This window comes from Pseudophryne corroboree, chromosome 3 (genome assembly GCF_028390025.1).
Source record: "Pseudophryne corroboree isolate aPseCor3 chromosome 3, aPseCor3.hap2, whole genome shotgun sequence".
Classification (NCBI taxonomy): domain Eukaryota; kingdom Metazoa; phylum Chordata; class Amphibia; order Anura; family Myobatrachidae; genus Pseudophryne; species Pseudophryne corroboree.
The window spans coordinates 339,869,494-339,893,963 of NC_086446.1; the positions used below are offsets into that span (position 1 = coordinate 339,869,494).

At 47.2% G+C, this 24,470-nt stretch overlaps 1 protein-coding gene across 2 annotated transcripts in view; it reads left to right on the top strand.

The window, feature by feature from the left end:
• COPZ2 (COPI coat complex subunit zeta 2) overlaps positions 1-24,177 on the top strand; it is a 324,698-nt gene extending 300,521 nt beyond the window's left edge. For both annotated transcript variants that reach the window (XM_063959624.1, XM_063959623.1), the window contains 3 exons: positions 427-504; positions 9,660-9,711; positions 23,323-24,177. In XM_063959624.1, coding sequence (XP_063815694.1) covers positions 427-504; positions 9,660-9,711; positions 23,323-23,418 — 226 coding nt within the window. In that variant the 3' untranslated portion in view covers positions 23,419-24,177. The remainder of the gene's footprint in view (positions 1-426; positions 505-9,659; positions 9,712-23,322) is intronic.
• Positions 24,178-24,470: the final 293 nt, after the last annotated feature.

Consider the following 24,470-nt stretch of genomic DNA (forward strand, 5'->3'; position numbering starts at 1 on the left):
CTACGAGAAATAGAATTACCGGTGAGTAAATTGTTATGTTTTTCAGCTTATTGAATTCCCCCCTTTATCTTTATGCTGTTGGAAGCCATGCAGCAGTGAGTAGTGTAACAAGCCCCACAAAGGTCAGCAGTTACAGAAAGGAAACACAAGCAGTCTTTAGTAATTGCACGTGGTTGAGCACCTGTGGTCACTGTGAATGTACTAAAACCCTTATCTAAGGCAGTATAAAATGTTTGCAAATCATATTACTGTAGCATCAACTAGTTTCTTAGAATCTTCTAACCTTTAAGCCCAGTCAGCTGAGGCCGTGTTTTTGCCCTTGTGGGCGCCTAACCTTGTTGCTGTACATCAGTGTAACTGTATATGATAGCCATGGTGGAGATGCTAAGTTTCTGACAACATTTCTCCTCTTTTTTTCTGCTATAGGAAACACATTGACAGAAGCTTGTTGTTGGATAATTTGGACACTGCTTTTCTGATACTTGATGAAATAATAGATCAAGGGTGAGGTGGCCAAGTGGTCAGTTCTGATTATTTCTCAGGTTAATTAAAACAAATGTATATGCATACACTCTAGCCAAATAAAATGATGTAGTGATTTTATACTCAACTAAGAATCTAAAAGTAGTTAAGCAGACCCCCCTCAATCAAAATTTACAACAATAATGAGCCCCAAATGCTGATCAAACAACGTGTTCCTACGCACATCATTTTACATGTGCCTGATGAGCCACTGACCAACACACAATCCATTAACAACCATACTGAAACACTTTTTGTTTGTAGCTCTTCATTAGAACATTAATCTACTCACTGGAAACTAAACATATACACAGAAAGTCTCATATCCCAATAAGCAGCAAGAATAGGCCACAGTGAGCCTCATGACAAGCTCACGTTGGGCCTGATTAAGATGCGCACACAGCATTTGCAGCAGGGATTTTAAATGCAAGATGCCCATCTCCAACATCTCACATCCGCTGAGATGGAACATCGGTCACACAGCGGCACATCACTGATGTTGGAGACAGTCTATGCTCTCTCAGCATGTGCCTCTCACATAAGGCACCAGAACCTCTACAACAAATTTGCAGTGCAACACTAGGGCACGCCCAGAAGCTGATACCAATACGCCTCTGCTTTTTTAGCCACCCCACAACAAATCACAATGACCAACATATCAACAAAATGATGTAACATTTTCTAATTAGAGAAATTGTGTAATTGAATGATATTTATTTTTTTCTATAGCATCCATAAGGGATATTGGGGAGCCTTAGTACGATGGGGTATAGACGGGATCCAAAGGAGCCGGTGCACTTTAAACTTCCTCACTGGGTGCGCTGGCTCCTCCCTTCTATGCCCCCTCCCACAGGCAGTTTAGAAAAAAGTGCCCTCAGGAGAGGATGCCCATCTCTGCAGCTCCAGAGAGATTTCTTCAATTTCTTTTCAACTTTTATTATTTTTGATATGCTGTTTGGGCAACAGCATACATGCACCGTGGAAGTTAGGGGGGGGGCGTTCACCAGCCTTGCGAGGTGCAAAGCCGCTTCCCCGCTGCAGGACCACCGTCCTGAGAGGTTGTTTGTTCAGCGGGGCACTGTGCCTTGGCTGTCACATTCGCAGCACCCCGCACACCCCTAACACTAGCCTGAAGGTGACGTCTGTGGTGATTACAGACCGCGGACACGGCATACGGGACCCTCCTGGGGGGTCCCACTAGAGCCCCCCGTGTAGACTGGCTTATATTAGCTTGAACTAGCACTTGTGCAACGTTTTTAAGCCACACAGGAGGCTTTGCCAGTAGAAATATCATTATAGCTTTGACGCCACTGGAGGGGGCGGAGCTAACTCAGAGCAAGACCATAAAGGATCCTGGGGACCGGAAAATAGAGACTACACTAAAATCTATTTACATGGCAGCAGGTGTATCGCAAAGGCCGGTCATAGCTGGATGCTGGATGACCCATGCCATTCATACGTGGGCTACTCAGATTCAGGAGGGCCTCTCTGGGGCTATGCCCCTGGTCACTATGGTGACTCTCCTCAAGCACATTCAGGACACCACACGCATCCTGTGTGACTCGCTCAAGGAGATGGGAAATATTAATGCTAGGACTTATCAAAGCGCAGTGTGGAATTCCTCCCCTTTTCGGGGGAATAGCTTTTTGGGGTTGAGTTGGATACGTGGATTTCCAAAGTAACGGCTGGGAAATCCACGTTTCTCCCCTATGGGGCCCCGCCGGCGAGACGCTCCTACACGGGGCCGCCTGTACAGTCCTTTCGGTCTAACAGATTTCGATCTAAGGCCAGAGGTGCCTCAAATGCAACTAGAAACACCAGAGTTAAGTCAAGAAAACCTGCAAGCACCAGCTCTCAGGGCCAGACCACCAGTTCTGTTTCTGCTAAGACCTCAGCATGACGGTGCCCACCCACCCCGAGGGGATCTCGAGGTGGGAGCTCATCTGCGTCACTTCAGCCGCATCTGGGATGCTTCCTGCCAGGATGCCTGGGTCAGGGATCTAATTTCTCAGGGCTAAAAGCTGGAGTCCGACGGTGCTCCTCCCCAACGATTTTTCAAATCAAGCTTACCAGCTTTGCAGGTTACGTTGTAACAGGCCATCCAAGAGTTGGTCCAGTCCCACGTCATTGTTCCAGTACCTATACCACAACAAGGCAAGGGTTATTACTCCAACCTGTTTGTCGTACCGAAACTGGACAGTTCGGTAAGGCCCATTTTGAATCTCAAGTCCTTGAACCCTTACCTTAAGGTTTTCAAGTTCAAAATGGAATTCTTGCGAGCAGTGATTGCGGGCCTGGAGGAACAGGAATTCATGGTCGCCCTGGATATCAAGGATGCCTACCTTCATATTCCGATTCGGCGACCTCATAAAGCGTACCTGAGGTTTGCCCTGCTGGACGATCACTACCAGTTCCAGGCCCTGTCCTTCGGCCTGTCCACAGCTCTGAGGGTTTTCACGAAGGTGGTGGTGGAGATGATGTTCCAACTCCAGGTCCAGGGGGTCAATGTGGTCCCTTACCTGGACGATCTCCTGATAAAAGCAAGATCCAGGGAGCTTTTATTGCTCCATATCGACCACACTATCCATCTCCTGTCACACCATGGATGGATCCTCAATTTACAGAAGTCCCAACTGGAGCCAACTCAGTGGCTCCCGTTCCTGGGGATTTTGCCGAATACTGTGGTACAGAAGGTGTTCCTATCAGAGGACAAGGCAAGAACACTTCAGGAGATGGTCTGAATGGTGCTCCGGCCTACTCAAGTGTTCATCCATCTTTGCATACGATTGCTGGGAAAGATGTTCACCTCATATGAGGCAATCCAATATGGGAGGTTCCATGCCAGAACATTTCAATTGGATCTCCTGAACAAGTGGTCCGGCTCACATCTACAGATGCACCGGCTAATCCGGCTGTCCCCTCAGGCCAGGATGTCCCTTCTGTGGTGGTTACAGTCCTACAATCTCCTGGAAGGCCGGAGTTTCAGGATTCAGGATTGGACGCTCCTAACGATGGATGCGAGTCTGAGAGGATTGGGGGCTGTCACCCAAGGGGCGCAGTTCAGCCCACGAAAGCCTCCTTCCGATCAACATTCTGGAACTTCGGGTGATCTATAATGCTCTGCTTCAGGCCTCTCCTCTGCTCAAGGATCACGTGATCCAAGTACAGTCGGACAACGCCACAGTAGTGGCGTATATCAATCGACAAGGAGGGACAAAATGCAGAGCCTGCATGCGAGAGGTGTCAAAGATACTCCTCTGGGCGGAAAGAACTGCAAGAGCCATGTCAGCAGTCTTCATTCTGGGTGTGGACAACTGGGAACCAGACTTCCTAAGTCGTCACGATCTCCACCCGGGTGAGTAGGGACTCCACCATCAGGTGTTCCATCAGATCATCCACCGGTGGGGCTGCCCACAAATAGACATGATGGCTTCTCAACTCAACAAGAAGCTTCACTGGTATTGCTCACGAACCAGGGACCCTCAGGTGAGGGCAGTGGATGCACTGACGTTGCCTTGGCCTTATTAGCTGGTCTACCTGTTTCCTCCGATTCCGTTGCTCCCAAGGGTGCTCAAGCGAATCAGAAATCAAGGAGTCTAGGCAATTCTGATTGCCCTGGATTGGCCTCGGAGGGCATGGTACGCGGATCTTCTGGACATGTCCGTCGAAGACCCTTGGCCTCTACCACTAAGAAGAGATCTTCTTCAACAAGGACCGTTCGTCTACCCGGACTTACGGCGACTTCGTTTGACAGCATGGAGGTCGAGCGGAACATCCCAGCTCACAAGGGCCTTTCCAAAAAGGTTATTGCTACCATTGTTCAGGCCAGGAAATCTGTGACGTCAAAACACTATCATCATATCTGGAGGAGATATGTCTCTTAGTGCAAGGAATGCACGTATCCGCTTGCAGAGTTCCACTTGGGTCGTTTCTTGCGTTTCCGGCAGGCTGGTGTGGAAAAGGGCTTGCGTCTGGGTTCCATTAAGGTCCAGATTTCAGCTCTTTCCATTTTCTTCCAGAAGAAATTGGCGGCGTGGCCAGAAGTGCAGACCTTCTTGCAAGGGGTACTCCACATACAACCTCCTTTTGTGCCGCCTACGGCACCCTGGGATTTGGATGTGGTGTTGGACTTCTACAGTCCTCCTGGTTTGAACTTCTGATGACTGTGGAAGACAAGTACCACGTGTGGAAGACGGTAATGTTACTGGCCCTGGCTTCTGCTCGACGTGTCTCAGAATTGGGGGCCTTATTGTGTAAAATTCCATACTTGGTCTTTTACGAGGACAGAGCGGAGCTCCGGAATAGACAGCAGTTCCTGCCGAAGGTTGTCTCTGCATTTCACCTGAATCAACCTATTGTGGTTCCGTCCAGTTCTGATTCTTCAGCTCCTCCGGAGGTGTTGGATGCTGTGCGAGCCTTGAAGATCTATGTCAAGCGATCTATGTCAAGCAAAGAGACTCGGATCAGAAAGATGGATTCTTTGTTCGTGCTCTATGATGCGCAGAAAAAGGGTTGTTCTGCTTCGAAGCAGTCCATTGCTCGTTGGCTTAGGCTTACTATCCAGCAGGCCTATGTGTCGGCAGCCTTACCTGTTCCTAAGTCTCTGAAAGCCCACTCTACAAGATCTGTGGGCTCTTCCTGGGCGGCTGCCCATGGAGTCTCGGCCTTGCAACTATGCCGAGCTGCTACCTGGTCGGGAAAGAACACCTTTATGAAGTTCTACAAGTTTATACCCTGGCCAAAGAGGATACCCAGTTTGGGCAGACGGTGCTGCAGCAGTCTTCACACATTCCCGCCCGTTCTGGAAGCTTTGGGACGTCCCCATCGTACTAAGTCTCCCCAATATCCCTTATGGATGGTAGAGAAAATAGGATTTTAATTACCTACCAGTAAATCCTTTTCTCGGAGTCCATAAGGGATATTGGGGGTCATTCCGAGTTGTTCGCTCGCTAGCAGATTTTAGCAGCATTGCACGCGCTAATCCGCCGCCCTCTGGGAGTGTATCTTAGCTTAGCAGAATTGCGAATGAAAGATTATCAGAATTGCGAATAGAAAATTATTAGCAGTTTCTGAGTAGCTCGAGACTTACTCCTACACTGCGATCAGCTCAGCCTGTTTCGTTCCTGGTTTGACGTCACAAACACGCCGTGTTCGGCCAGCCACTCCCCCGTTTCTCCAGACACTCCCGCGTTTTATCCTGGCACGCCTGCGTTTTTCCGCACACTCCCAGAAAACGTCCAGTTTCCACCCAGAAACACCCACTTCCTGTCAATCACACTCCGATCACTTCAACGATGGAAATTCTTCGTTCGGACGTGAGTAAATCTACTAAGTTTTGAGCTAAAATACTTAGCGCATGCGCACTGCGTACCATGCGCATGCGCATTTTCGCCTTAATCGCTCCGTTGCGAAGATCGGCAACGAGCGAACAACTCGGAATGACCCCCATTGGGCGCCCGCCTCAGTGTGTTGACTTTTCTGCAGGTTCTCTGTTATGTGGTTTCCTGTTCAGCTGTTGCTGTTATTGTTACGTTGCTGGTTGTTATATGTTCGTGGTGTGCTGGTGTTAAATCTCACCACTCTTTGTTGTCATGTTCCTTCTCTCATATATGTCCTTTCTCCTTCGGGCACTGTTTTACCTATAACTGCTTGTGGGAGGGGGCATAGAGGGGAGGAGCCAGCGCACCCAGTGAAGAAATTTAAAGTGCACCAGCTCCTTTGGTCCCCGTCTATACCCCATCGTACTAAGTCTCCCCAATATCCCTTATGGGCTACGAGAAAAGGATTTACCGGTAGGTATTTAAAATCCTGTTTTTACTACATATATTAAAATAATAATTTCATTGTAGTCAAATCAGTGTCTGCACAAGAGCTGGTTAAATGCCAAGTTCAGTAGGCCGATTCACATACACAAACGCTCTGTCTCTACATCCTAAAAGCATAGCAATTAAAAGAGTGGTAGGCTAATTTAGTGCAAGCATTTCTAGTAAGTGCCTTTATGAATTAGTAAAGTATTGAATTCCCACTTCTGGAACTGGCAGCATTCTTAGCTCTTTTCAGTCATCCCACAGTCAACAATGACGGACTGCATGGTCACAGCACAGAAAAGTAAGCTGAGCTTGTGTTATTGTGTAAGGGAGAGCAGGGCTGGTGTCATAAGGTGAGGAGGGGAATGGGACCAAGCAGGAAGAAGGATGAATGAAGAAATAGCAGGAATCTCACTGACTGCCTAAAGAGCCTAGCAATCCCTGATTGGACCTTACCTGCCCCATTATGTAGCTGTTATCATACGCACACACGTGGGGTTTCCGCAGAGCTGTAACTAGACATTTTGGTGCCCTGTGCCAGAAAGAGAATTAGTGCCCCCTTCCCCCCTATATTTCAAATAGGGGCAGTGCGCATCAAAAATATAGGGCGTGGCTTCATGGGGAAGGGGGTGGGGCCACAGAAATAGTATAAATTTACATTACACTGCACAGCAGTCCTCTTATACACGTTACACCACAGAAGGGTATGCATTCAGGATCCCGGCTGTCGGAATCCCAGCAGCCGTAATACCGACACCAGAATCCCGACAGACTTCAGAACACCGACAACGGAACCTGGAATGATCAGGATCCCGATGACGGAATCCTGACAGTAAGGATCATGAAGGTAAGTATTAATGACCGCCTTAGGTATAGCCACTCTCAAGGGGGGTCAGGGTTAGGCTGCGGGGTCAGGGTTAGGCACCATCGGGGAGTGTTAGGGTTAGGCACTAAGGGGGGGGGGATAAGGTTTAGGCTGCAGGAAAGGGGGGGTTAGGTTTAGGCACCAATAGGGAAAGTAAGGGTCTCAAAAAAATTCCAATGTTATAGGCATAACGTTTTTCAAACTTTATGCCTATGGCATTGGAATTTTTTTAGACGCCAGGAGTGCTGCACTAGCAGGACAAATGTGGATGAATTTGTGCGGGCACCTGGCGTGTTACTGCTTATGCGGAGGGAGTGCCGGTCTCGGCATCTTTGATTGAGAAAGAGATATATATATTTATTTATATATGTGTGTGTGTGTGTGTGTGTGTGTGTGTGTGTGTGTGTGTGCGCGCGCTCAGGGCCATCTTAACAGCAGTGTAGGCCCCTGGGTACAGCAATGCACTGGGGCCCCTACCCATTCTCCAGCGGTAGGGGTGGGAGAGCTATCAGCGGCAGCTTTGATGTCCCGCGGGTGGTAGGGGGTGTTCTATCTTCCACTCAGCATGTAGGACATGGAGCAGTAATTTCTGCCAATTACTCCTTTACTGCACAGATGGTGGGAGATGGGGCAAGAGGGATAACACTAAACTGTAGAAGGGAACATTGGGCTGAAGAAGGGGCCCTGGTACATGATTTCCAGGGTGGTAGGGGGTGTTTTACGGGAGGGGGGGATAGTGGAGTGGGCTTAATATTATTTTTCTGGTGGGAGGGCAGTGTGCTTGACTACAGATATCTCAAGTTCCTGGAAATTAGATTTCTTAGCTTTGAATGGGATAAAAAAAACTAGAGTCCCACATTTCAGGAGTTACTGAGGACTTGGGGATCAGATTTCAGGAGCCAGAACAATTCACCAATGAAAATATAAAACTGCATATTACATACCTCCCAACATTACCCTCTCCAGGAGGGATACAATGCTCTGCTTCTGAACTTTTCTCTTAATTAATGATTGCCGGCACCTGTGTTGAACATGTTAATGGATAAGAAAGGTGTTTCACCACAGGTGATGGCAATCATAAATTAACAGGGAAGTACAGGAGCAGAGCATTCTGTCCCTCCTGGAGAGGGTCATGTTGGGAGGTATGATATTAGGCGTGTGGAGCTGGAGCAGGGAGCAGCTGCTGGAAAGCTGATATCTCTGGTTTTGAGCATAGTAGAGACAAGCTGCCACTGTCCACCAAAAGGGAGAGTCCCAGCTTTTGGCGTATACCCTCAGAAAAACTCTAATTCAGACAGAACCCGAGATATCTGGCTGGCAAGAGCAATTAACAGGCTTGCATAGGGATGACTGCTTTGAAGTCGGATTTCTCCGGTTCCCCAGGGCCAATTTTCATAAATCTGGTACCCCTGGAAAGAGGGGACCCTCAGCAATCAGCCTAGGGCCCTTATACTCCTGGAGCCCTTGGGCGTGTGTGTGTGTGTGTGTGTGTGTGTGTGTGTGTGTGTGTGTGTGTAACCTTGCCCCATCATCAGAATAAATTCACAGACCAAAATACCTTTGTATATTTATCCTAATGATGGGCCACAGTTATGGCACCCCCAAACATTGAGAAGTCTGCACTTAAAAACCATGAGATGTCATGCAGTGATTTTATATATATCTATATATCTAACTATATGTATATAGATAGAGATATATATACACATACATGTACGAATGTACGGAACCCCCCCCTTCCCTCCCCCCTATGAAAATCCCAAATCCTGCGTTTTACCTCTGGTTATATTCTTGGGAGGAAGAGGGGGGGGATTTGAGATATATGCATTCATGTGGGATCATAAGTGCCATGTCCCTGCATTGGTATAAGGCACGATGATCCCTATGGCTACGTGCATTTTCAAATAAAATTTCTTGTGGCCACTTATATGGAACCACAATATATGAGCAAGCCCAGAAAAGTATCAGTGTCTTTTCATCAACAAGTAGATCTTACTTACTGCTTTGAGGCATACTTGTCTACTGTCCTGGAATGGCCAGGATGCTCTCAAAAATCAGGTGGCACTCCTGGCCACCCAGAAAAGTGGCCAAGTCTCCTGCATCTCAATTTGCGCTAAATTACGTCATCATAGCCCCACCCCCTGCTTTACAATGCCGGTAATGTGGGCCTTGTATACGGGTACGCAATTGCTTCTCCGTGTCTCTGGAGCACCTCTATTCCGGAACCACTGACCTGGCTGCTCCCTCCTAACTGTAAAGTCAGCAAGTATGCTTTGGTGCTAATTTACGTTTGGATGTAAGTCATTTATATGACACATCTCTCAGATGTAGCAGTCCACGTCCACTTTGTAACACCACGCTTATAGGTGTTACTTTCACATTCTCCCTGAAATACTTTTTCAAAAGTAGGCAGGTACGGTGCAGGAGAATATGTCGGGCATAATTAATGTGAATTTGTTTTTCAGTGTAATTTTGGAGTGTGAATCCCAGCAAGTCATTCAAAGGCTGAGCTTCAAGGTGATAAAGAATTACCCTGTAATGTTGGTGTTTCATTTTTTTTTTTGTTTTTTTTTTTCATGAACAGTCCTGACTGTTTCTGGTACCTGTTCTCTGCTTTCCACACTCTCAGTTTTAGAGTGGACAGGCTGGGTAAAAGCCTAATTGCAATATATAGTTGTTGGTGTGGTCCGAAGTTCCTATGACACAGATCTCATGTGGTCATTCAGAGCCAATGTACTGAAAGCTGGCAGCGTGATTGTTACTGAATGTTTCACAGGAGTACAGGGAGCAGTCTCCTGCCAGTACATGGGCTGTTCACTATCTTAAGACTCAGGACTATTCATCCCTGCACATGAAAAGCTATTCTGAGTTATCTCTTGTCTATTCATATATATATAATTAATGCATAGTTGTGTGCAGTGGCGGCTCATACTGGATTACATACATAATCCCGCCAGGTGGGATGCCGACTGTCAGTATCCCCACAGCAGCATCCCACCCAGCAGAATGCCTGAACCCACGAGTGGAAATAGCCCGTGTGCGCCAGTATTCCGGCTGGCGGCATTGCCAGCTGGCGCGATTCCGGCATCGGCATCCTGACCACCGGGTTCCCGACAGCCGGCAAATTGAGTGGATCCCCTCATACCTCCTTTCTACATCCAACTGAAGGGGAGACAAACAAAGAATGGGTCTTGTTCATGCGCACACACCCCTGGCTTCCCTGGCGAGGCACTAGTGTCGGTGACACCTGGTGCAGTAAATATACACGCGCGCCAAAGGTGAAATGGGGGCATGACCTCGCTGGAAGCCCAGGAGACTCTGCCTGCACTGCCGTCTCCTACTCAGTGACAGAACCTTGGGCACTACACGACAGTGTCACAGTGCAGCATCCGGCTCACTGTCATTGAGGAGGAACCAGCATTCTGGTGTCACCAGTGAGGTGAGGTCAATGGCAAATATCACAGCCAGATTTACACACACAAAGATGATTAGAATAATACAAAGATGATTGTATGATATAGAGTAATACAAAGATGATATTATAAGTTCTAAATATCTTATTTGTATTATTCTAGTCTTTTTATAGTCAAAACTCAGGAGTATACTGGAGTATTACAGGTGAAGCTCTACCTCCACTGCCTACCTTGACCACACATCACTATCACCCCCTGGAAGAGTAACACCCATTGTGCGGTCCGCACCCCCTTAGTGGCGCTGCTGCTTCTAGGAACTTAATCGACTGCAGCCCCTAGAAGCACATTGCGGCCAGAATGGAAACAACTTGCACATTCACTTAAACCCAACACCTCCCCCTTCCCTCTTCTCTCTTGCAGCTTCTAGGAAACTGGCAGAAAGGTGGTATTTGCTGACTGCATTCCAGACTGCCTGTCCAGCATGCAATTAGCATATAATGCAATGTAAAGCCACTGCAATCACTGGGGGCTCTCTGGTTTGGCAGATTTTTACTGGGGTGGGTTTGCAGCCCTGGAACCCCTAGGGAACATCTGCCGCTGGATATGTGTGACAGGTCTGTTTTAAATCCCACTGGGCGCCCAAATGGGTCTTTTTGTGATCGCGCCCATTCGTTTAGTCGGGTTTAGGTGCTTTGCATGCCTAAACCCGACTGTACTGGGCGAGATAGCGGCGATAATGGGGACCATTTGAATATTGCCCCTCTGTCTCCTGTCACTTAAGATGAGAGATGGGGGGCGCATTAAGATTTGATTTCCCCACCACCCCATATGTCCAATATCCATTTTGTCTTAACAAATCTCCTGTGTTACCCAACCTCCAATTCTTATTTATTATAGAACTTACACAGTACTTACCCAGACAAGTACATCAGGACTTTCAGTCAGTGAAATATCTTTTTTCCTACACTACTTCATGGCAGCCCTTACTCTTGGGATTGTATCCCATTCCTAGACTTAGACAGGGAATCCTTTCAACACTTTAGGACCACCCACCTTGGGTATATAGCCCTGCTCCTCCCCTTCCTCCATTAGTCTTTTTCCTGTCTCCTAGCTTGACAGGGGATTATGTGTTTGATTTTTGAGAACTTTTTACCTCTATTCCCAGTAATACGCCTCTGTGTAGCCGTACTGGAAGAGGGTGGCTCCCTGGAGAAGGCAGAGTGTGCTTGGGGCGATTGTAAGTCCCCGCTGTTCAGCTTAAGGTGTCCGCCCGCTGTTTTGCTGCTGGTCCCTCTCCCTAGTGCCGCTGTCTGAAGCCGTCTCCCCGGGTGCTTTGCTCCGCTAGCCGCAGCGCCTGTATCTCCGGCGAGACCGGAAGTGCGGGTGGCCGGAAGGGCAGCGGGGCGAAGGGGAAGTGCGGCTGGCGGGCGGAAGCGCTGTGAGAGACAGCGTGCGGCGGTTGGCGGGCGGAAGTGCTGGGGCGGCCGTCCTGTAGCTGGGACGGTCTGCTCAGCGCCGCTCTCTATGATCTTTGGAGCTTAAATATGGCGCTGCACACTAGGAGTGAGAGTCTCCTATGAGCTGGGCAGGTGTATGCTTACCAGCAGAATGGATAGAGAGCCTTCTCCCCATAAGCCGATGAGTGCCCGGAAGAGGTAAGTCCTCATAGAGGATATGGTTTTTGATTTTCTGCGTGGTTAGGATTTTAATGTAGTGCTACTGCTGTTCATTTTTTAGTGTGTCTCCTCCTAAGAAGAGGCTATGCAAGAAGAGGCATATGGATATACAGTGTGCAGCATGTGATAAGATCTTTTCTTCCACTGAGAATGTGAAGTTCTGTGAGGACTGTATACAGAGTGACACTCAGCAGGCCAGTCAAACCAGTCAGATTCAGCAATTGAAGGACTGGATGAAGAGGTCTTTTGTTACGAGGGAACAGCTGGCTGATTTGCAGGGAAATAAGAGGTCTAGATCCCTGGCTAGTATTGACTCTCAGGACGAGTCAGCCTCTTTGTATGCTGATTATCAGGTTTCCTCTAGTTCTGGGTCAGAAGAGAAGGAGGAAGTCAGAGAGTTTAATTTGGATCTCGTTGACAGTCTCTTAAAGAATATATTTAAGACCATGAACTATAGGCAAAAGGATAAAGGAGATGAAGATAAGGATGTCTTGTTTGAAGATAAGTCCAAAAGGAGCAGATACTTTCCGGTTCACAGAGCATTGAAGGATGTAGTGTCTAAGGAGTGGCAAAACATAGATAAGAGACTTGGAAGTATTAAACGAGTGGATCGGATGTTTCCAGTAGAAGATGAGCAATTTCTGGGCTGGTGCACAGTGCCTAAGATTGATGCGGCAGTGGCAGAAATGGTGTCTAAAACTACGGTTCTGTTAGAGGACGGAGCTGTCCTTAAGGATGGCATGGATAAGCGTATGGAGAGTGCGCTAAAGAAATTACATATGTCCTCGGCAGTATCCTTAAGGTCCGGTGTGGCTGTGGCATCTGTTTCCAGAGCTTTGAGAGTTTGGGGATCAGTGTTGTCCACAGATATTGAAGAGAAAATCTCAAGGCAATATTTGCAGAGAAGCCTGGGTATTATGCTCAAGGGCATAGAGTATCTGTGCGAAGCTTCTTTGGATGTGTTAGATTTCGCAGCGAAATCCATGGCGGCAGGCGTTATGGCTAGAAGAGCTTTGTGGCTTAGATCATGGTCGGCAGATATGCATTCCAAGAACCGGTTGGTGTCATTACCGTATGAGGGTTCCCTATTATTTGGAAATAAGCTTGAGGCTATTATACAAAAGATGTCAGGGGGTAAGTCAGCGAGGCTGCCTCAGGACAAGAGGAATAAATTTCCGTTTCCTTCTTCTAAACAACAATTTAAGGAAGCGAGAAGTTATAGGCCGGGGCGAGCTTATATGGGAAGGTATTCCTCAGGGACGAGTAGGCAGTCCTTTCGCCAGGCCTATAGGAGAGGTGGACGGAGACAATGACTGTCGCGGAGTTCTGGTATCCTTTCCGGTGGGAGCCAGGCTCCAGAAGTTTGCCAGTCTCTGGCAGTATTCAATTCAGGACGCTTGGGTACTGGATGTGATATCTCAGGGATACCGGATAGAGTTTTCCGAAGTTCCAAAGAGGGACAAATTTGTGAGTTCAAGAAGCCCAGCTGCGAGTCTGGAACTAAAGGCTCTGGAAGACAGTTTGGAAAAATTGATCCAGGTGAATGCGGTAGAGCCTGTTCCGCCTTCAGAAAGAAAGAGGGGATTTTATTCCAGAATTTTTCTGATAAGAAAGGCGTCGGGAGATTTCAGAACGATACTAGATCTCAGACAGCTCAACGATTATGTGAAGACGATAAAATTTCGTATGGAGACGATGAAATCCATTCTGTCAGGGGTAAGGAAGGAGGATTTCCTAGCGTCCATAGACCTAGAGGATGCTTACTTTCATGTGCCGGTACACACACGGCACAGAAGATACCTGAGGTTTTCGGTCATGGGCAAGCATTTTCAGTTTACATGCCTCCCTTTCGGTCTGAAGTCGTCTCCAAGGATATTTACCAAGGTGCTGTCGGCACTGGTAACCGTAATAAGAGGTCAAAGAATTGCAATTTGGGCATATCTAGACGATCTACTAGTGTGCGGAGAGTCAAAACAGGAAGTAAAGATGGCGTTAGAAGTGACGCTGCAGATCCTACAAGAACATGGCTGGTAAATAAATTGGAAGAAAAGTCAACTAGAACCAAGACAAGAAATTCAGTTTCTTGGAGTACAGGTGGATACTGCCAATTATACAATAGGTCTGTCAGAAGAAAGATGCTCGAAGATTCGGAGTCTGGCTTCTTTACTAAGGGAATGCAACAGTGTGACTCTGCGTCAGGGGATGAGTCTTTTGGGTATGATGGCCTCCTCCATAGACGTGGTCCCGTGGGCGAGATGGCGGATGAGGGGCCTTCAGCTAGAGATACTAGGCTATTGTCGGAGACGTTATTCCCTGAATCATCGCATAGGGTTAAGTCAAGGGGCAAAACGTTCTCTAGACTGGTGGATGGAAACAGAACTGGTCGACAGGAAGACGACTCTGTCGGATCGTCACTTCCTCATTCTAACAACAGATGCAAGTGCAGTCGGTTGGGGGGCGCACTTGTTGCAACAGAACTGCCAAGGAAGGTGGAACCACCAGGAGAGAAGATTATCCTCAAACCACAGGGAAATGAGAGCTGTGTGGAAGGCGATGAAATATTTCCAGAAGCAGTTACAGGGGAAACATCTCAGGATATTTTCAGACAATGTAGCGGTGGTAGCCTACCTCAATCGGCAAGGAGGCACCAGAAGTCAGGTATTAATGGAAGAGGTGTCAAACATACTTCATTGGGCGGAACGTCATCTAGAATCCCTATCAGCACTACATGTTCCCGGAGTAGACAATTACGTGGCAGATTTCCTCAGCAGACAAGAGGTGTTACCGGGAGAGTGGGAATTGAACGACGCAGTGTTCAATCAGATTGTACAACGGTTCGGCCAGCCACAGGTGGATCTGATGGCCACACACGTCAATACGAAGGTTCCTCTGTTCTTCTCCCGATATCATCTCCCAGGATCAAGCGGGGTGGATGTCTTCTCTCTCCCATGGGGGTTCAGACTAGCATATGTTTTTCCTCCGTTTCCAATGATTGCACGTATTCTAAGGAAGATCAGAGAAGAGAGGGCGCAGGTCATAATAGTTCTTCCATATTGGCCAAAGAGAGCGTGGTTTCCTTCAGTACTGAGGATGGCAGCAGGGGAACCTTTGACGTTGCCGCTAATAACGGATCTATTGCATCAGGGTCCATTGCTGCACCCGAATTTGCGACAGCTGCATTTGACGGCATGGAAATTGAACGGCAATTATTGAGAGATAAAGGGTTGTCTGAGCAAGTTGTTAATTTGTTGATTCAGTCGAGAAAGAAGGTATCCTCTAAGATCTACTATAGAGTCTGGAAAACTTTCATTGCCTGGTCGGGCTCAAGATTTAACCCGCAGGAAGCAGAGACATCGCAGGTCCTTCAATTCTTGTTTGATGGATTTGAGAAGGGGCTGGCGGTATCTACCATCAAGGTCCAGATAGCAGCACTGAGTGTCCTATTGGAGAGAAGATTATCTGATGAGAGCTTAGTGAGGAAGTTCTGTCAGGCAATTAAAAGGATAAGACCTCGCTTCAGGTCGGTGGTCGCTCCGTGGGATCTGAATTTAGTTTTAAATTCATTAATGTTGTCTCCGTTTGAGCCATTGCAGGACGTCTCAGTTAAATTTCTAACTTGGAAAGTAGTGTTCCTGGTAGCCATTACGTCAGCCAGAAGAGTTGGAGAGCTACAGGCCCTGTGGTCAGAGGAGCCCTACCTTAATTTCCTTCCGGGTAGACTTGTTTTAAGGACTAATCCAGAATTTTTGCCTAAGGTGGTGTCAGATTTTCATTTGAACCAAGACATCGTGTTACCATCATTCTACCCACAGCCACAGAATGAGGAAGAAAAGAGAATGCATAGTTTGGATCTAATCAGAGCAATTTCAGTGTATCTGAATAGAGTGAAAGAGTTCCGTAAGACGAAACACCTGTTTGTATTATATTCAGGTGCAAGGAAGGGTGAGAAACCTACGAAACAGACCATCTCCAGATGGATCACAGAACTCCTGGCGTTTATTTACAAACAGAATGGTCAAGAGGTTCCGGAGCAGCTAAAGGCACACTCTACCAGGGCCATGGCAGCTTCCTGGGCTAAGAAGGCAAGGCTTTCGGCGAAGGATATATGTGCAGCAGCCACATGGTCTTCTATTCATACATTCTCCAGTCATTATGCGGTGGATGTTATGGAGGCACACTTTGGGAAACGTGTCTTTGATGCAGCATTGAATTAAACAGATTATAGTTTTCAGCATTGACAAGATGTCTGTGGTATTTTTTTTTATTGCCCTCCCTATATTGAGTGTTGGTATATCCCAAGAGTAAGGGCTGCCATGAAGTAGTGTAGGAGAAAAAAGCAAATTATACTTACCGATAATTTCATTTCTCCGAGGTACTTCATGGCAGCCTACAATATACCCTCCCTTGGTGAAGTTTAAATATAGTCTGGTCACAGGAGACACTCAAAAGACTAATGGAGGAAGGGGAGGAGCAGGGCTATATACCCAAGGTGGGTGGTCCTAAAGTGTTGAAAGGATTCCCTGTCTAAGTCTAGGAATGGGATACAATCCCAAGAGTAAGGGCTGCCATGAAGTACCTCGGAGAAATGAAATTATCGGTAAGTATAATTTGCTTTTATTTAGAATTAGCAACAGAAAAAGAAAATGAAATCCATTGAGCACAAAAGGGCGCAGGATTTTTCTCTAACGTCCTAGTGGATGCTGGGAACTCCGTAAGGACCATGGGGAATAGCGGGCTCCGAAGGAGGCTGGGCACTCTAGAAAGATTTAGGACTACCTGGTGTGCACTGGCTCCTCCCACTATGACCCTCCTCCAAGCCTCAGTTAGATTTCGTGCCCGGCCGAGGTTGGATGCACACTAGGGGCTCTCCTGAGCCCTTAGAAAGAAAGTATAATTTTAGGTTTTTTATTTTCAGTGAGACCTGCTGGCAACAGGCTCACTGCAGCGAGGGACTAAGGGGAGAAGAAGCGAACTCGCCTGCTTGCAGCCGGATTGAGCTTCTTAGGCTACTGGACACCATTAGCTCCAGAGGGATCGACCGCAGGCCCAGTCCTTGGTGTTCGGTCCCGGGGCCGCGCCGCCGTCCCCCTTACAGAGCCAGAAGCAAGAAGAGGTCCGGAAAATCGGCGGCAGAAGACATCAGTCTTCACCAAGGTAGCGCACAGCACTGCAGCTGTGCGCCATTGCTCCTCATGCACACTTCACACTCCGGTCACTGAGGGTGCAGGGCGCTTGGGGGGGGGGGGGGCGCCCTGAGCTGCAATAAAAACTCCTTGGCTGGCAAAAAGACCACAATATATAGCCCTAGAGGCTATATATGTGGTAAATTCCCCTGCCAGAATCCAGAAAAAAGCGGGAGAATAGGCCGCGGAAAAGGGGCGGAGCTATCTCCTTCAGACACACTGGCGCCATTTCTCCTTCACAGATCCGCTGGAAGGAAGCTCCCTGGCTCTCCCCTGCAGTCTACACTTCAGAACAGGGTAAAAACAGAGAGGGGGGGGCACTAAATTTGGGCGCAATACATATATAATATAAAAAGCAGCTATAGGGGACATAACTTACTTAGTCCCTGCATTATATAGCGCTCTGGTGTGTGCTGGCATACTCTCACTCTGTCCCCCCAAAGGGCTTTTGTGGGTCCTGTCCTCATTCGGAGCATTCCTTGTGTGTGTGCGGTGTGTCGGTACGGCTGTGTCGACATGTTTGATGAGGATAATGATGTGGAGGCGGAGCAGATGCCTTTAGAAGGGATGTCACCCCCTGCGGGGCAGACACCTGAGTGGATGGGCTTATGGAAAGTAATGAGTGCACGTATAGACTCCTTATATAAGAAAATCGACGACATGCCAAATGTGGGACAGCCGACTTCTCAGCTCGTGCCTGCCCAGGCGTCGCATGGGTCGTCAGGGGCTCTAAAACGCCCGCTACCTCAAGCAGACCCAGATGTCGACACGGATACTGACACCAGTGTCGACGACGATGAGTCAAACCTGATGCCCACTAAGGCCATTCACTGTATGATTGAGGCAATGAAAGAGGTGTTAAACATTTCTGATATAACTACTGGTACCACTAAAAAGGGTATTATGTTTGGAGAGAAAAAACTACCCGTAGTTTTTCCCCCATCAGATGAATTAAATGAAGTGTGTGAAGAAGCGTGGGCTTTCCCTGATAAAAAATTGGTAATTCCTAAGAAGGTACTAATGGCGTTCCCTTTCCCGCCAGAGGATAGGTCACGTTGGGAAACACCCCCTAGAGTGGATAAAGCGCTCACACGTTTGTCTAAAAAGGTGGCACTACCGTCTCCGGATACGGCCACCCTCAAGGAACCTGCTGATAGAAAGCAGGAGGCGATCCTGAAGTCTGTATATACACACACAGGCATTATACTTAGGCCAGCTATTGCGTCAGCTTGGATGTGCAGTGCTGCCGCTGCGTGGTCAGATAAACTGTCAGAAAATATTGACACATTAGACAGAGACACGATCCTGTTAACCATAGACCATATAAAAGACTCAGTCTTATATATGAGAGATGCACAAAGGGAAATCTGCCTATTGGCATCTAAAGTAAGTGCATTGTCCATTTCTGCTAGGAGAGGCTTATGGACTCGCCAGTGGACAGGAGATGCAGATTCAAAAAAGCACATGGAAGTGTTACCATATAATGGTGAGGAATTATTTGGGGATGGTCTCTCGGACCTAGTTTCCACAGCAACGTCTGGGAAGTCAGCATTTTTACCCCATGTCCCCTCACAGCCTAAGAAGGCGCCGTTTTATCAGGTTCAGTCCTTTCGGACCCAGAAAAACAGGCGTGGAAAAGGCGGGTCCTTTCTGTCCAGAGGCAGAGGTAGGGGAAAAAGACTGCAACAAACAGCAGGTTCCCAGGAGCAAAAGTCCTCCCCCGCTTCTTCTTCTAAGTCCGCCGCATGACGGTGGGGCTCCACAGGCGGAGCCAGGTACGGTGGGGGGCCGCCTCAAGAATTTCAGCGATCAGTGGGCTCGCTCACAGGTGGATCCCTGGATCCTTCAAATAGTATCTCAGGGGTACAAACTGGAATTCGAGGCGTCTCCACCCCACCGGTTCCTAAAATCTGCCTTGCCGATTGCTCCCTCAGACAGGGAGGCGGTGCTAGCGGCAATTCACAAGCTGTATTCCCAGCAGGTGATAATCAAGGTACCCCTACTTCAACAAGGCCGGGGTTACTATTCCACACTATTTGTGGTACCGAAACCGGACGGTTCGGTGAGACCCATTTTAAATTTGAAATCCTTGAACACATACATAAAAAAATTCAAGTTCAAGATGGAATCGCTCAGGGCGGTTATTGCGAGCCTGGACGAGGGGGATTACATGGTATCCCTGGACATCAAGGATGCTTACTTGCATGTCCCCATTTACCATCCTCACCAGGAGTACCTCAGATTTGTGGTACAGGATTGCCATTACCAATTCCAGACGCTGCCGTTTGGACTGTCCACGGCACCGAGGGTATTTACCAAGGTGATGGCGGAAATGATGATACTCCTTCGAAAAAAGGGAGTTTTAATTATCCCGTACTTGGACGATCTCCTAATAGAAGCGAGGTCCAAGTAACAGTTGTTGGTGGGAGTAGCACTATCTCAGGAGGTGCTGCACCAGCACGGCTGGATTCTGAATATCCCAAAGTCACAGCTGGTTCCGACGACACGACTACTGTTCCTGGGTATGATTCTGGATACAGTCCAGAAAAAAGTGTTTCTCCCGGAGGAGAAGGCCAGGGAGTTGTCATCTCTAGTCAGAGACCTCCTGAAACCAAAACAGGTATCAGTGCATCGCTGCACGCGGGTCCTGGGAAAGATGGTGGCTTCTTACGAAGCAATTCCCTTCGGCAGGTTCCATGTCAGAATCTTTCAGTGGGACCTGTTGGACCAGTGGTCCGGATCGCATCTTCAGATGCATCGCTTAATAACCCTGTCTCCAAGAACCAGGGTGTCGCTACTGTGGTGGCTGCAGAGTGCCCATCTTCTAGAGGGCCGCAGGTTCGGCATACAGGACTGGGTCCTGGTGACCACGGATGCCAGCCTTCGAGGCTGGGGGGCAGTCACACAGGGAAGAAACTTCCAAGGACTATGGTCGAGTCAGGAGACTTCCCTTCACATAAATATTCTGGAACTAAGGGCCATCTACAATGCCCTAAGTCAAGCAAAATCCCTGCTCCTACACCAGCCGGTGCTGATCCAGTCAGACAACATCACGGCAGTCGCCCATGTAAATCGACAGGGCGGCACAAGAAGCAGGATGGCGATGGCGGAAGCCACAAGAATTCTCCGATGGGCGGAGAATCATGTACTAGCACTGTCAGCAGTGTTCATTCCGGGAGTGGACAACTGGGAAGCAGACTTCCTCAGCAGACACGACCTCCACCCGGGAGAGTGGGGACTTCATCCAGAAGTCTTCCAGATGCTGGTAAACCGTTGGGAAAAACCACAGGTGGACATGATGGCGTCCCGCCTCAACAAAAAGTTAAAAAGATATTGCGCCAGGTCAAGGGACCCTCAGGCGATAGCTGTGGACGCTCTAGTGACACCGTGGGTGTACCAGTCGGTTTATGTGTTCCCTCCAATACCAAAGGTATTGAGAATAATAAGAAAGCGAGGAGTAAACACCATTCTCGTGGTTCCGGATTGGCCAAGACGAGCGTGGTACCCGGAACTTCAAGAGATGCTCTCAGAGGACCCGTGGCCTCTACAGCTCAGACAGGACCTGCTACAACAGGGGCCCTGTCTGTTCCAAGACTTACCGCGGCTGCGTTTGACGGCATGGTGGTTGAACACCGGATCCTAAAGGAAAAGGGTATTCCGGAAGAAGTCATTTCTACGCTTATTAAGGCCAGGAAAGATGTTACGGCAAAGCATTATCACCGCATATGGCGGAAATATGTTGCATGGTGCGAGGCCAAAAAGGCAACTAGGTCGATTTCTGCATTTCCTGCAAGCAGGAGTGAATATGGGCCTAAAACTAGGCTCCATTAAAGTACAGATCTCGGCTCTGTCGATTTTCTTTCAAAAAGAACTAGCTTCAGTACCTGAAGTTCAGACATTTGTGAAAGGAGTGCTGCATATTCAGCCCCCATTTGTGCCTCCTGTGGCACCTTGGGATCTCAACGTGATGTTGAGTTTCTTAAAATCACATTGGTTTGAGCCACTAAAAACCGTGGATCTGAAATATCTCACGTGGAAAGTGGTCATGTTATTGGCCTTGGCTTCAGCCAGGCGAGTGTCAGAATTGGCGGCTTTATCATGTAAAAGCCCTTATCTGATTTTCCATATGGATAGGGCAGAATTGAGGACTCGTCCCCAGTTTCTCCCTAAGGTGGTGTCAGCGTTTCACCTGAACCAGCCTATTGTGGTGCCTGCGGCTACTAAGGATTTGGAGGACTCCAAGTTGCTAGACGTTGTCAGGGCCCTGAAAATATATGTTTCCAGGACGGCTGGAGTCAGAAAATCTGACTCGCTGTTTATCCTGTATGCACCCAACAAGCTGGGTGCTCCTGCTTCTAAGCAGTCTATTGCTCGCTGGATTTGTAGTACAATTCAGCTTGCACATTCTGTGGCAGGCATGCCACAGCCAAAATCTGTAAATGCCCATTCCACAAGGAAGGTGGGCTCATCTTGGGCGGCTGCCCGAGGCGTCTCGGCTTTACAACTTTGCCGAGCAGCTACTTGGTCAGGGGCAAACACATTTGCAAAATTCTACAAATTTGATACCCTGGCTGAGGAGGACCTGGAGTTCTCTCATTCGGTGGTACAGAGTCATCCGCACTCTCCCGCCCGTTTGGGAGCTTTGGTATAATCCCATGGTCCTTACGGAGTTCCCAGCATCCACTAGGACGTTAGAGAAAATAAGAATTTACTCACCGGTAATTCTATTTCTCGTAGTCCGTAGTGGATGCTGGGCGCCCATCCCAAGTGCGGATTGTCTGCAATACTTGTAAATAGTTATTGTTAACTAAAGGGTTATTGTTGAGCCATCTGTTGAGAGGCTCAGTTGTTTTTCATACTGTCAAACTGGATATAGTATCACGAGTTGTACGGTGTGATTGGTGTGGCTGGTAAGAGTCTTACCCGGGATTCTAAATCCTTCCTTATTATGTCTGCTCGTCCGGGCACGGTGTCCTAACTGAAGCTTGGAGGAGGGTCATAGTGGGAGGAGCCAGTGCACACCATGTAGTCCTAAATCTTTCTAGAGTGCCCAGCCTCCTTCGGAGCCCGCTATTCCCCATGGTCCTTACGGAGTTCCCAGCATCCACTACGGACTACGAGAAATAGAATTACCGGTGAGTAAATTCTTATTTTAAGTTACACCACCTGACCAAAACAAGCCAAGTACGGTGGCCTGAGGAGCTTACAATTTATTTATTTTTTACCAGTTTGACTTTTTTTTTTCTTTTCTTTAACTCTGATGTAAAAACATACAAACTTAATCAGGGATCCGGTCTGAAGATCGACACTATCTAGGTCAACAATGTTTAGGTCGACCACTATAGGTCAACAGGGTTGGAAGGTCGACAGGGTTTCTAGGTCGACATGTGCTAGGTCGACAGGTCAAAAAGTCGACATGAGGTTTTTTTTGTTTTGTTTTTTAAACTTTTTCATACTTAACGATCCACGTGGACTACGATTGGAACGGTAATCTGTGCCGAGCGAAGCGGTAGCAGAGGCGAGGCACCTTGCCCAAAGCATGGTGAATGAAGCGAGCCATGCGAGGGGACACGGTGCACTAATTGGGGTTCCCGAACACTCTACGAAGAAAACAACACCAGAAAACCCCCCAACAACCTCATGTCGACCTTTTGACCTGTCCTAGAAACCCTGTCGACATTGTGGCTGTCGACCTATAGTGGTCGACCTAGACACTGTCGATCTAATGATCCACACCCCTTAAGCAACCTTGGATACAAGGAAAGTAGGTGCTATTCTTATTTTCATATTATTGTGTGGTCTTCCTTAAAGTCTACTCTTATAAGATCACACTGACAGTGTCTCTTTTCATTATAGACTATCTCAGAACCAGCATTTGGCTTTGTGCTGTTTGATTATATCACGGGCAGCAGTGAAGAGAGAGAATCCCAGAGAAAAACATTGATGGAGTGATTGTGGGTACTTAGCCCAGAGTGATGGCAATAAGACATGTGAACCACCACTCTTGCTTTTTGCAATGACCTGTGCTCCTACCGTGACAGCTGCTTATGTTTGTAGCGCTAAGTAGAACAAGTTCCGATAAGAAGGATGTTTAGGTGATGGAAGATGTAAACAAATATGAGGATGTAGTGTTTTTTTCATAGGTAATAGAGGTTACACAGATTGTTCTCAATACTTTTTTTTTCTGCAGTTAAATAAATGACATATGAATTCTATTCTTTGTAAAAAAAATTAATTCTATAACTGATTTATTTTATCATACATTTTACACATTTAATTACAAATATTAATAAAATGTGCAATAATTATAATGTGATCCTTTTTTTACAACATTTGTGATTGCCCATGAAAAAATCACAAATTAACATGTTACATTGAGTGACTAAAATCCACAGACTCAGAATCAAATTACCCACATAAATAAACATCCATAAAATGCATTTGTTAATAACCACTCCCTTTTCATCTATGAATACATAGACATGGTTTTGTGCAATTCATGCAAATATAACATCTTTCAGAACATGATTGCACTGGAAGCCTGTTTCTAAATTACAAGTAATCCTGTACCACCATCTACTGTTCATATTGGAAACTGTAATTTATTATAGAGAAAATGCATATAACCCATGTATAATTGTAAAGGATGCTCTAGTACTGGAATTGTGTCTTTTAAAAAATTAAGAAAATAAAACTCTTTTTTTTCCATTAGATTCAATCAGAAATGCACTTTTATTAATTAATCAGATTATTTTCAAAATTAATCCAAACATACTGTACTCAATATCATTGCATTAACAGTAATTAATCATGCAACTATAAATGGTAAATGTTCTTTTATTCAAGGAGTCCCAATTTTAAAGAAGGATTATGCTGACCCTATATTAATAAAAAGTAAAATAGAATTTGAAGCCCTATTTCTGTTAAAATTGAGGACTAGTATTTATTTATTTATAAACGGTTTCTTATATAGCGCAGCAAATTCCGTTGCGCTTTACAATTGG